Source organism: Lethenteron reissneri, chromosome 15, assembly GCF_015708825.2.
Source record: "Lethenteron reissneri isolate LAM-NWPU_2019-01 chromosome 15, ASM1570882v1, whole genome shotgun sequence".
Classification (NCBI taxonomy): domain Eukaryota; kingdom Metazoa; phylum Chordata; class Hyperoartia; order Petromyzontiformes; family Petromyzontidae; genus Lethenteron; species Lethenteron reissneri.
The window spans coordinates 1,347,002-1,361,239 of record NC_083793.1 but is presented as its reverse complement, the minus strand read 5'-3'; the positions used below and the strand labels follow the sequence as shown (position 1 = coordinate 1,361,239).

Sequence of the window (14,238 nt, the reverse complement as noted above, 5' to 3'; positions counted from 1 at the left end):
CGGCCGCAACACACGGCTGCTTGCTGTGCGTTGCGAGCGTTGTGGGTTTTTTTTCGCTGGCCCGGGCTAATTGATCCCACGCGTGTGCGGATCGCAAGGCGGTGGTGGAGGGTTCATGGGTACAGTGCGCACACATTCCTGCACACAGCCGTTCAGCTCGTTGCATCACAGACGCTCTCAGTCACCGCCGACCACTTGCAGTGGTGTGTGGGGCGTAACATTAAGGGCTCGGAAGGTAGACGCATTGGTGAAAGAGGGTAAAATAAACAGTGTACCCAGCGGGTCACACACACGAGACAAAGACCCCCGTGTGGCATTAACAGACTGTTGGGGCAAGTGCTGTTAGCGAGCACCTATGGAGCCCGGCACGACACACGGCGGGGTGGGTGGCCAACACCACGCCCGGCCGCCTTTGTCTCCCCAGTGGCAATGTTTAAACACGGCGTACTAATTTTAGGCTGAGTATACCTTAGGGAGGCCCGGGACCGGTTCAGGTAATCGTCATTGGTGTTGGCCGTGAGCTGGAATTGAGTTCGTAACGCGGCATAGCGGTGACCGCTACATTACCGCCCACGTGTACACACGCCCACGTGTACACACACACGCACACGTGTACACGCCCACGTGTACACACACACGCCCACGTGTACACACACACGCCCACGTGTACACACACACATACACACGTGTACACACACACGCCCACGTGTACACACACACACACGTGTACACATGAGTTGCTCTGTCTGACTAAGCACATACGTGTACACACACATGCCCACGTGTACGCACACGTGTACACACACATACACACGTGTACACACACGCCCACGTGTACACATACACACGTGTACACACGAGTTGCTCTGCCAGACTAAGCACAAACACACACGCGTGTACACACACACGCACACGTGTACACACACACGTGTACACGCACACGCGGTGCTCCGGATGTGACGGCAGTGGCCGGGCTGGGTCTCGAGAGGGGAATGGACTGGGGCGAGCCCCGACCACGACGATGCCCCCCCCCCCCCCCCCAGACGCAGCCTCAGCGCCGTGAGTTGTGCAGTGGGGGGGCGAGAGACGCAGAGAATTCGCGAGGCTGCTGCTGCTGCTACGGCTCCCCTCCACTGCGGCTCTTCAACTCCAGTATCATCAACAACAACAGCAGCAGCAGCAGCTTGCCAACACAAAGGTCCCAACCTCTTCGTTCACAAGTGTTTTGTTAGCGAGCTCCTGTTAAGGCGAGCGGGGTCCACAAACCCCGGAGTCGGGCTGGGTGGGAGCAGCAGCATCAGCATCAGCACGCCCAGAGGAGGAGGCACACGGGGGGGGGGGGGGGGGCAGACAGGGACACGCCAGGCAGACAGGGGCGGTGAGAGAGACCAGTGGCAAGACGAGACGGAAGCGAAGCAAAGTTTAAGATCGGGAGTTGTTGTCATCGCTCTGAGTCACACAGCAAGAGGCGGTCACGGAATGAACGCGGCTCGGGTTCACGCTTGAGACGACGTCGTAGAAGTCTCGAAGCTCTGTCCGAAGTGTGACTTGGGAGAGCCCTGCCTTGATTGATGTACAGGTGAGTCGTCTCCTACCTGAAGTTTATCTACGTCGAAGTTATTTGTCGTCACTGTTGTTATTTAATGGAACGTGCTCAATGCTGCTGTGTTGCTGCGTTAAAGGTTTGGATGCTCTTCTGTTGTGCCGTGTGTGTGTCATGCCGTGTGTGTGTCATGCCGTGTGTTGTGTGTGTGTCATGCCGTGTGTGTGTGTTGTGTGTGTCATGCCGTGTGTGTGTGTTGTGTGTGTGTCATGCCGTGTGTGTTGTGTGTGTGTGTATCACGCCGTGTGTGTTGTGTGTGTCATGCCGTGTGTGTCATGCCGTGTGTGTGTGTTGTGCGTGTCATGCCATGTGCTGTGTGTGTTATGCACAGGCGAGTTACATCTTGTGTCCAGAATGCGCCAGGTTGTATGGCCAGGCTGTGTGTCGTACACCCTCCTCCACCCGACACACACACACATGTTCATACACGCTGGTGCTGACGTGACTCAACACGCCCCCCCACCCACACAACACTCCTCCCCACACAACACGCACCACCCCCCCACACACAACACGCACCACCCCCCCACACACAACACGCACCACCCCCCCACACAATACGCACCACCCCCCCACACACAACACGCACCACCCCCCCACACACAACACGCACCACCCACACACACAACACGCACCACCCCCCCACACAATACGCACCACCCCCCCACACACAACACGCACCACCCCCCCACACACAACACGCACCACCCACACACAACACGCGCACGTGTGGACCGCTGTCCCAGCGTGACCGCTGTGCCCAGCTCGTCACGCAGCTCACTCGGCAATGTGACAGCACGTGTGTGTCTGGCCGTGTCGGGTGGAGGAGGGTGGACGACACACACACACATTTCACTCCGAGACCCAGAAAAAATCTATGTAAATTATGAATCTTACATAGTATTTGTCGCTAAGAGTCTTATCGTACTTTATGTACGTGTGTGTGTGGTATTATTATTATTTGTCAATTATGTACAGCACAAGGTGGATAATGCTGCCAGTTTCTGTAAGTACATAATGGGTGTGTCATTGTAAGGGCAGTTATGTTTGCGTTTGATGTAAATGAGTGTTGTTGTTTAAGTACAGAACTGTACAAGTTCACGTGTTATATATTACATACGCTCTGATTTACGTGTTATTTTATTTATGTATATCTGCGTGTTGGGTTTCATGTTATGGTGCACCTCCGATTAGCGCGGTTGGCTGACGTACGGTGCGAAAGAGGTCCAGCACACACGTTATGGTACACTGCGTCAGAGCGGTCAACCCATGCGGATTACTCGCATTCTTGTCCAGGGAAATTGAGTTTTGAGGTCCATACGGCGTACAACTGTTTCAATAGGGCAACAACAACAACTGTTGTTTGTCTATTTGTTTGTATTTTTCCTTTGTGATGGGACGCTGGAGGATGGACGGCGTGATCAATACGGTCTAATATTTGTCTGTAATAGGGTAGAGACTGATAAGGGGTTGACAGGTTTGGTGTGTATACACAAGCACCGTGTCATAGTATTGTGTTGGTGTCTTATTCGGGGTTATTGATGAGTGTGTTGTGATCTTGTACAGGCATGCACGGGGATGTTGTCTTACAGGTGTGCTACGCGTTCGAGGAAGGCACGTCGCTTGTTGTATCCTGCGTTGGGGTCTTTTCTGCATGGTGCTGAGCATGTTGTGTGTTGAATTGGGATGCATTTTCCCATAAACTCCTCTTATCCGTGAGTTAAACTGCAGATAGTAGAGCCAATGAAGTATTGTCAAGCGGTGTCTGTAGGGGGTTGGGGTGGAGTCTCTAGCACGAGCTTATTTTGGTGTTTTCACCACGGTACGGGAGGATGTGGAGCTGAGTGGACTTGATCGGCCTCTGTGGAGGAGGCTCGTGAAGGACGCTGCTACTGGGCAGCTGGAGGCAGTCGCCCTCTAGCAACAACGGAGGACAGAAGAGCGACGCTCACAACAACGAGCGGAGCGCTGGGTGGATAAAATACAGAAGTTGGCACAGTAGGGGGCACAGCTGCTGCATCTCCCAGTCATCTCAGTCGGCCAACCCATGGCACCCGGGTCTGTCCCGAGACCTGCTGCCAGCGAGTCTTCGACACTTTACGTGGCCTCAAAGTGCACCTAGCCTGGCACAGGCGCCGTGGTGACGTCACCGCCACTTGGTGGCGAAAGGCGGGGTATTGGTATTAGGGGTGGAGTGAAAAAAGGGGACCAATCAGAAGTGAGGACCAACGCGGATTATGGGATGAGATTATGGGATGAAATTGTATCTGGGATCAAAACAATTTGTGAATAATGATCGGAGGAAACTGGAATGCTGCGATTCTGCTATCTACAGGTGAACATTCTATGCATACGGACATCCGTGTCCTGTCCCTGGGGTCGTGTGCACTGCACAGGCCGATGACATAACTAAAATAATAACAAAAACATTTTTTACACCGCTATTTTTGTCCAAAAATGTGGTCGTCTCTAACAATGTTGGCAGTGTCCAGACAGCCACAACGCACCCACGGTGGCTGCGCCCCTCCCTTGTGAGTCACCACATGTCGTCACGTGTGCGTCATCACATGTCGTCACGTGTGGCTGTGTTTTATACAGCGGCACGTGGTCATCACATGTCGTCACGTGTGGCTGTGTTTTATACAGCTGCACTGCCATTCGTTGCGCACAGTCCCGCACCGAGGTGTCCCTTGAACAGGAGTTGCATGACACACCGGTGATTGTGCACGTTGCAGAAATTGAGCTTCTAAGTTGCACGTTTGTGGATCTCGACAGCGAGTGGCATTAACGCTTGACCACTCATCAGGTTCTTCATTGTTGCTGCCCCCACAATGCAAGTGGGTAGGGATTGTTGTCCAGATCACTCCGCGTGAATGCCACCGACAGTATGCCACTGCACATGGAGATGTCTGTAACTGCATATTAAGGACATTAAACACATCTTCATAATTTTAACACGTGTCAATGACAAATCTTCAAAGACCTTTAGTATTTTTGTTATGAACTGTTATATATCATCATTTATGTGACGTGGCCCAGCAGTAGCGCATTCTCTGCTTGTCGCAGAGCTTGGCGGTTCGAGCCAACCGGCCACCCTGGTTAATACCAGGGCAGGTACAAACCATTAAATACTACGTGAAGTCCACTTCACAGTGGACGTTAAAGATCCCCTGACGTAATTCGAAACTCCGGTAAATCTCCAATAATTATCTGCGGCAATATTGGGGGTGGGGTGGAACCGTATCGCAAAACCCGCGGCACGCTGCGGGAGATCCATCATCCATTAAAAGTCACACCGCCACGGTGTGCTCGGATTAGGGGAGGGATTTGCCGACTCCATCAGCAAAAATATTGTAGCATGGGCACGGAACTAGCAGCTAAATTAATTCGCGATAAACTTGTGGATTCCGAGGTTATGCATTTTTCTGAGACCCAAATGGCATGAATCTGCCATATGGGTTTGTGTTAGGTCATAAGTTACAGGAGTTCACGGATTATAAAAGCTCAGACTATTGTAGTTCTGCTGTCGTAAGCCATTGTGTGATAGCGTCATCGTCCAAATATTGACAAATTCGAAACATTACCCACAAATTAATGAATTGGAATTACGTACAGCAATCATTGACCCCTACTGGCAGACGACGAATGCCAGTTTGCAGGCCAGGTGCCAAGTCACTTTGTACCCACAGGGACAGCTGCCACTAGGGGTGCCCTTCCACATATGAGAAATGATGCAAGTCGCTTATCTTGTGTAAAGCACTCTGCGACATCCCGATGTTTCAGGCGCTATATAATTTTTTTCATCAAATTACTTTGAGAAAACATACATGGAGGAGTTTGAGTCACCTTTTGACTGGCTGCATAGTCAAAAGGTGAAGGTGAAGTGTCTGTATATTGGTGGGAGCAATGGAGCAGCAATCTTGAGCCAGTGATGACAATTCCACATTCCCATGGTGGGGTGTTGTTGAATCTCCATGGGCCAGTGACTTGATTAGAAGATTTACCACAACGGGGTACGCATTTTATTGACCTGGACAGATAATTAACGAACTGAATGAATTCAAAACCTTGTTTGTGAGGCCAGGACTCTTAACTGCAGAGCTACCAACTAGATGAGTGTATGCTATATACTCATAATAATGAATGGAATGGAGCAGCGTCACATAGCGTGCTGCGCGATGAACATGGTGACCTGAGATCAATTTGTGACCAATGCTAATCAGAGATGAGTGATTTCTGAGCCAGTCCCACACTGATCCAATAATGGCGAGGTTTGATAAGTCAAAATAAAACAACCCATGACCAACACAACAAGGCTTTCATTGCGCAGTGGATTTTGCTAAAGGGCTGTAAATAATTTTATACTCCTATTCATTATAAAAAGTGGCAAATATTTCCTCTTGGCAAATTGGCCCCGGGAATGTGCCCAGTTTTTAATGCAGGTACAATTACTCAATTTATTGCAAGGGACTGAGGAGGGGAGGCTTTGCTATTTTATTACAACCGCTGTCACATAATGGGGCTGCTCTTGTGAACATGGTGAACGTGCGGTATTTTATGTCAACACTCGCTAAGCAGATGGGGCCACGCGGTTGATAACTCTGCACCGTAATTACGAATTACACGTTGTCAGGACGTTAGAGGGGGCGGGGGGGGCCACAGCGTAATGAGGCATCCGTATTAACGCTGCAGTCAAGAGCTGCCTTGGCCCACGGGCAAAACCAGCAGCTGCATAGAATGTAATGGATTGGGCAGCACCTGAGTGGTGCAGAGGAACACTGATGCATAATTATTAGGTGAACCACTTAATGATGGGCCCAGTCAAATCCCTGGCAATGGGTTTGAATATTGACTTGAGTTTATTATTATTATGGGTTTACATACCGATCACTATGGTGGTGTACAAAGGATGATTAAGGAATTCCATGGCCTGACTTGCAGGAGTGGTTCTAACAACACAATCTATATGTTATGTAAAAGTACGTAATTGTTTTCAAAGTTCACCGGGTCGTTTTTAAGGATAACCAACTGTATTGGTGATGAAGTTAATGTAATGTTTTGCAAGCAGTTTAAATCACTTCCCAGTGTTGGTGTGAGAGTTGAGGAATTCAGACAGCTTGAAAAATGCAGACAAATCTGATGAAAAATATTTGGAAAATGTATCCTCACTAGACATGGCTTTTCCACAGTTAATGTATGTCTTAAAGATAAACCAGTGTCTTAATTGGCATGTTAATTATTTCTGCTGGGAATGAGTGGTCTGAGGAAAATACACATCTGATGAGTAACCTAAATTATTCTGGGCAGGGGTTCGAGCCTTGGAACAATTATGAAAAGAGTGATTTAGACTACGGAGGTACAATGTAGACATAAATCCAGTTTCATCAGGACAGTCATTGATTTATATGTCAGGCATGGACTTGTTGATGATATCTCATGAAGTGGCTACACACATCGCTGCCGATTGTAGTATTTTACGGAAAATGTATTTGTATCAAAGTGCACCGAGCCTGGCACAAGCACTATGGTAACATCACCACCACTGAGTAGGAAATGTCTACTGTTGTGTCTGTGCGTGGTTTGGAAAGTAGGTCACACTCTGCACTACAATCGTGATGACGTGGGTTTAATTCCTGGCTACAATTAACAACACTCGTGCCATAAAATGTGGCATCTAAATCTGGTTGGACCCTCCCTCTGTAGGTTGACTCATTCTAACGTGAGTACCAGGTGCACTGGGGAGTTGAAGGCAGATGGGCTGACGTGGTGCCAACTGCACCACCTGCTCGTGATGTGCCGTGCCATCCTTAATAAGTGCTCGGCTGAGGCATTCCCGACTAAACAAAGAACTATATTGACTAAAAAGAGAAATTTCAAGAGACTGAAATTTAGAGTGGTGTAAATCATTACCAGCATATTATCATTACCTCATCCTAAAACCAACGTTCGTCTTTGTTTATGCAGCAGCTCAGTTTTTCCACAGTGCCTCACCGTTTGACTCGTTCTCTGGCTCAAACACTTGCACATACAGTACTTGGGATTTGTTCCCACCGTCCAAATCCTGAATTAGCACGTAACCCGCACAAGCGGTAATGCCATTTGCAGTTGTCCCTTACCTGTTATCAAAGTGCCTTCACGCTCAGACGAGCCGGCTCAATCACTGCTCAACCGTCTCCGTTCCCACCCAGTTAAACAAAATAAAGACACTTGGAAACCCCCATTGGTGCTCTTCAGGCAGTGTGGGAAATTACGTAGCCTTTGTGCACATGCCAGTCGCTTCATGAGGCAATCACGGTTGACCTCCCACAAGATGATACGCGGTTTACCACCCCTGGAGGAATGATATGCTGAGTTCACTCCCCCACCACCACAACCACAGCACCCCCCCCCCCACCCGCACCAGATGGAAATTGAACTCGAAGCATTCCGCTCGTGAGCTGAGCGCTCGTTCCACAGAACTACAGGAGAACCTCTCTTATCCGCGGAATTGTGTGCAACCAGTGTCGCCGATCCGATCATTCGCACAGTTTCCCGTGAATTTACTCCTCATCCGTGGGGGGGGGGATGTGGATAATATAAAGAATGGGGCCAAGGGCAATCGGAGATTTTGTGGACCCTTCAGCTGATTGAGGATGGAAATCACACAAAAATTCCAAGTAAGTTCCTTCCTCTAAGTAGCATCGAGTCGGTACTCATCGCCTGTATGCAGCTCTTAGCCAGTGGTGCAAATTCCACATTTCCTATGGCAGGCGGTTGACTCTTAGGAAAAGAACCGTTGACAAGTTGGTGCTCGTTTTATTGACCCCAAGAGCGTTGATGGGCCGAGTCGACCGCCAACCAGGATTTGAACTCGCCGACCTCCCGATTTGCGAGCGTTGAATATAATAATGATAACACAACCACCGTGATTATTTCGTCTGGACAGGCCTCCTTAATACGTTTCGCATCCGTTGGCCCGTTACTCGGGGCAGCTCCGAGTGGCAGCGCGCACGTTCTCAGCGTCCAGCAGACTCTGTCAGCGAAGACTTTGCCTCGGGGCTCTTTCCACTGGAGCTGTCTCAACCACTCATTACTCAGCCGGTGTGAAATGTTAACCCCTCTGAAAAGCATTTCTTCAAGGTGGATTAATTGCAAAGATATAATATAATAAGTCTTGCCCATCCACGGAGTTCAAACCGGGTCATGAAATGTAGGATTTAAAAAAAAAACCTGTCAAAAGTGTCTCCTCATGCATAGGCAAACACGTTGGGCAGTTTGCTCTCTCCATTGTGGAAAGTGTGGCCTGCAAATGTCTTGTTCGCTGCTTTAGTGGGTTCAGGGTAATAATAAATTATTATTATTATTACACAGACAAGGGCTTGTTTCGTTGCCAAAAAGGAATCCCACACATTTACGTATCTCAGACCAAGATGCATGAATATTCCACATGATTGCTTTGCAGCAGCATTTGTGCAGGAGACGTGTGAGCCGGCTTCAACTTTCTGAGTCTCATCAGCAGTGTGAGGCCTGATACACACAGGCCCGACACGGTGGGGCCCATTTTCACGCAGAGAGCTAAACTGGAGTCTTTTACTGGTAGGAACCTCCTGGTTACACCAGCCCACAGGGGATTATTGTATCCGTCGTGCAGGGAGAGGCTGGGTGGGGAGGGAGAGGCTGGGTGGGGAGGGGAGGGTGGGGAGGGGCTGGGAGGGGCTGGGTGGGGAGGGGCTGGTCACCCCGTGGTGCCCTTATTATAAAACTCAACATTTAACCTACTCACGCCGGCTTGTGCCCGCCCTCACAGTCGGCCATATTTGCGGAATACACCACGCCGCCGTTGACCCTGGCCATTGACCGAGCAACCCAACGTTCCTACCAGCTCCCTCCGCAGGAATGTGTTTTCTATCACTCATTTGTTGGGTTGCCTATTTTTATCGGCAAAACCCTTTTGCAAACAAGGTTTGGGGCCCGTTTCAAAGGATCAGGAAACGTTGGCCCAGAGAGGCAGCGAGGTGGTAGGTTTGAAAGCGATTTTAAGTTCGTTGTTGGTGAGACGGGCATGTTGATTTGTGCATTACTACCCTTGACACGCCCGTTTCACAAACACGGAGGAGGAGGCATCGTCATCGGAGCGATGATTCACCACTCGGCTACTGCCTCAACCGCCTCCAATGTAAAAGTATAGCCGTTGCTGTACACGAACATCAGCCGTCTGAAGAAGAAGAAGCCTTAACATGGCATAATAAAACTACTGGGTGTACACTTGTTTCTGTCCCGTTGCGTATGACCAACACTGCCATGTGTGGCCTCCTTTAGTGCACCTGGCCTGGCACACACAACTCCCGTGGGGACATCACTGCCGCTTTTGGAGTGGAATGGCAGCTGATACTGTTGTTGTTTGTGTTTGTGCATTCAAATTAAATGCATCTTGGATCGTGTTCTCTCCGATGCAGTAAACGATAATGGGGCCATTGACAATAGGAACGGTAACAAGCAAGGTCTCCTGCATCTAATTGCCTTTTAAATATCCCTAGAACGAGAATTGGAAAAGGTGACAAAAGCCTCCTTTGCTGTTGCGGCACCAACGTTGTGGAACGACGTGGTTCCTTCCCTCAACATCGTAAATCCTCCTCCAAAAAATACCTCGAAGCAGAAGAATAGTGCAGGATACAGCAGTCACATTTGCAAATGTGATTTGTAACTTTCATCTTTGCCTGTGTATCGTTGGTTAAATGTCATTGTGCCATTACATTGAGGGACTGCTGCTGTGTGGCGTTACCTTGGTGTGATCTGGGACTGTTTTGTTGGTTTCTGCTCCCTTGCTCAAGCTTTAACGAATCGCTCTTAGTGTTTCTTGAGTGACTTGCTTACAATGTTTTCTATGCGTACACTCCTATGGTGTGTGTTGTATTGTTTGCTGTTGCAGCTTGCTGACCCGCCCATACTGGGCATCTGTGTGACGGAGCTTCATAGCTCATCGGATTCCTCCTGCAGTCTCAATACAGATTCTGATTCTGGTGCCGCCGCCGCTGCTCCGTTCTGTTTGTTGGGTCTGTAGATGTCAGGCTCGAGAGCTTGTCCAGACACACAGCCCGGCGACTGTTCAGAGCGCGACGACCGTGAGACGCAAGAGAAGAGGCCACTTCTTCTGAATGGCGAGTACACGGCGCGATTCGCTCACTCGTTCGCTCGCTCGCTCCCTTGCCCGGGTTACTCGTCAACGTACGCACTTCTTCTGAATGGCGAGCACACGACGCGATTCGCTCACTCGCTCGCTCGCTCGCTCGCTCGCTCCCTTGCCCGGGTTACTCGTCAACGTACGCACTTCTTCTGAATGGCGAGCACACGGCGCGATTCGCTCACTCGCTGGCTCGCTCCCTTGCCCGGGTTGCTCGTCAACGTCAGCACTTCGCTCCGTCTCGTATTTCGATAGTCCACTGGACAGCAATTCGAGGCGTTTCAGAGCGCTGTACACAAACTAAACTTGACATGCATGCCCAACAGTTAGGATACAGTGTACGGAATACATGACATTTCGTTTAAGAATAACAAAGCCTTGTACCATAGGCGATGTAATGTATCGGTATTTTATTTCGTTAGAAGTTGGGATTGGTAAAGGTGCAGCCCTGCAATTGCGTGCACTGGCCACTGCTGGCTAAAGTTGAATAATTTGTCAATAATAATAGACTGCCCTTTAAAGAGCTCCCCTGCCGTGCGGATCATGGAGCAATGCTTGACTATACTTCGCTATGCTGGTCAGTGCGAGTTCATGAAGAGGGGGTTGATATCACTTGCCATCAGGAATCTGTCCCAAGTCTCCCAGTTCACAGTGGGGTAAGATAACCACTGCGCCACCACTCCCTCCTCCCAGAGGTACAAAATGTAGTATAATGTCTGACTGCCCAAAGTGTCCCTCTGGTTAATTAGCACTGTGCTGACCTTCCTCGGATACATGTGGAAATTCAACATTCCTATGGCGAGGGATATTTTGTGATAATGAGCTTCACTGATCCAAACCAAACGAACTCGCACGATCTAAAATGCAAAAACGGCAGCTCCTCCAAACTGATTTGAATTGTTATTGCAATGTGCTTTATCATTACTACCACTACTACAGTATTATTATTGTTGTTGTTGAAATTATTAGCCATTTAATTTTAGAGTCACCAGTGTCTAGCACATAAAAAAAAAGTATTTTTTGTGCCGTCGCGTTTTGTTGCCACATTGGGGTTTTCTTTCTTCACTCCTTGCCTTTTATTCTGCGCTTAACGTTTGAGTCGTGAGACGCACCACCGCCTCGCGTGCCGCGCCCGTCTCCCTCACACACAAGACGTTGGTCTCAGTGGGCCCCCAGTTTGCTTCAAGGTAACGATCGTTGGCGAATTCATTGAATCGTGGAGAGGTTCTCCCCGCGAATGGAAACACGGTTTCCGCGTGGCAGATGAGATCATGGGAAATGAATCTCGATTTTAAAATACGATTCAGATGTAATGCTGCAAATAGAAAAATGTATTTAACACTGTAATAGTATGTAATGAACCAGATAATTTATAGCTACATCAATCCTAAATTAAAAGGAAAAAGACATTTACAAACGGTGTTCCCTCAGCCGAACTGATCTTATCTTCGTATCTAGATTTATATGGTATCACAAGGTAGGCTTCAGGTCAACATTTTATTACTCGGGAGAGCCCAACTCGGGGAATCTATCGAGAATTCTAAAACTAGTGGGAGAACCACCACAAGCCGGCTTTGTTTTATTTTCCTGCGAAGCCAAAGGAAATGACGCAAAGCCAATCAACAACAGCTCTCGGGAAATGTTTATCCCAACATTGTTTTTTATCGTACTTGCCTGCAGTAAATTGAACGCTGAGCAAATGGTTGTTTCTAAAACCCACGTACTGATGCTACTTACTTGCTGCACAATGAAGCCCGCACTGGCCAGCAAGGGGAAGTATTGCCAAACAAGCCCCTTCGCTGATGTGGCATAGTCGAGAGTCGTCCATCCCACAGTGTGTTGGCTGAAAGGGGCTACACGTGATTATTATTGTTGTTGAGTGATTATTGTTTATCATAGTATCCGACTGGGTGGCTCAACTCGCAATCAGAAGGTCACGAGATGATATCCTGGTCAAGGGTCAACTCATCATCATCATCATCATCATCCATACATGGTCACTAAAATGACTACCACATTGCGATAAATTATGAAGCAATTATCCTACGGAGAAAAAACTGGCCCCCGTCATAGGAATATTGAATTTGTACCAATGCCTGAGGACTGTTACACGGAGGAGACAAGGGCGCACTCCCACGTTGACGTTATTTGTTTTGGCGAGAGATTGACTACTTAATGGTCAATTGCTGGAGTGCAGGTTGGAGCTGGTAAGTCATTAGCGATTCAGGGGTTAAGCATGCATGAAAGGCTTTGCATTGATTCCTTAATGAAGGCTTTGATGATGATGCCGGCCTCCTGTCTGTACCACTGCCAAGGCACTTCCGCAGCTAGCTTAGTGGGCTATTGATGCTCCCAAACAAGATGAGCTGTTGTCATTTGAGTGGAGTCTTACGGTTGTAAGCATTAGACTCTCAAGACGAAATCAATGTGCATTTCAACTTGCAAAAACACACGAGTTGACTGGGTGAATTGAAAGACTTTCTGAATGTTGTTGCCGAGGGATTGGACCAGCAATGCTGGGATTCTGTCTTTAAATGGGGGGGGGGGGGGTGCTTGGTTGTGGGGTGTTACCAGCCCACCTGTGGTCGAACCGGGTTCTCCTGTGTCGCGAGTCGATGATCTCAGCCCCCCCGCGCAGGAATGACGACAGACAAACACATCCCATCCACACCAGAGTTTCAAAACAAGTCAAATCGTCTTCCTGCACCAACGAGCGATGGGGCAATGTTTATTATCTGCGTTGCTGGCCTTGAGCCCAGTGGTGGAAATACCGCATACCTCTTCGTGTTCGACTGTGCCCATCATTTCCCTGGGTAGAATAAAATATGAACACCAGAAACACAAGTCCGTAGACTTACAACTAAAGTAGTGATTGTGCTTGTATAAGAAATTGCCTTACCCCGATCAGTGTAATGTAACCATGTGTTGCTTGTGTCAAAACTGAGCTTCATATGAAGCCCAGATGCTCTAAACCAGGCCAGAGTTTGCATGCTGAAACAAATGCTGCTTGATCACAGTGGTCTGAAAAGCCATAAAGCCAAAGGATTACCATAGGAATGTGGAGTGTCCACCACTGGTTCATAGTTGGCGGTGGAAATGACCGTGGCTGCATAGCTGAACATGGGGCCATTTGGACTGACGGCCTATGCCCTTCTGGTGATGTGTGGTTTGCAGCTGCTGTGTGGAGAAGGAATTTCGTAGGGTTTTAAATATTTCACCCGGCACCTGTTTTTCATTTCATTGGCTTTGAGGTTGCTGCTCGCTCAAAAAGTTAACGATTTACTTTGAAACGAAATGTATTTTCACGCAATAAAATCTTCCTTTATGAAAAATACAAGTAGAACAAAGAAAAAGCCCTCGCTTGTGAAACACAATGAGGGGTGCAGCGCCCAACGAGTTTGACACGCGAATACAAGAAGAATGAACCCAACAAGTTAAAATGCCATTCCCATTCAGACTAAAGATTTATTTGAAC

The 14,238-nt window shown here is 48.6% G+C and overlaps 1 protein-coding gene across 2 annotated transcripts in view; it reads left to right on the top strand.

Moving 5' to 3' along the window:
• Positions 1–870: 870 nt before the first annotated feature.
• Positions 871–14,238, top strand: part of LOC133342573 (myoD family inhibitor-like) — a 38,694-nt gene continuing 25,326 nt past the window's right edge. Inside the window, exons 1-2 of one of the 2 annotated variants that reach the window (XM_061551758.1) lie at positions 871–1,579; positions 10,644–10,740. In XM_061551758.1, the coding sequence (XP_061407742.1) occupies positions 10,644–10,740 (97 nt within the window). In that variant the 5' untranslated portion in view covers positions 871–1,579. The remainder of the gene's footprint in view (positions 1,580–10,643; positions 10,741–14,238) is intronic. The other variant, XM_061551759.1, reaches the window with a different exon arrangement.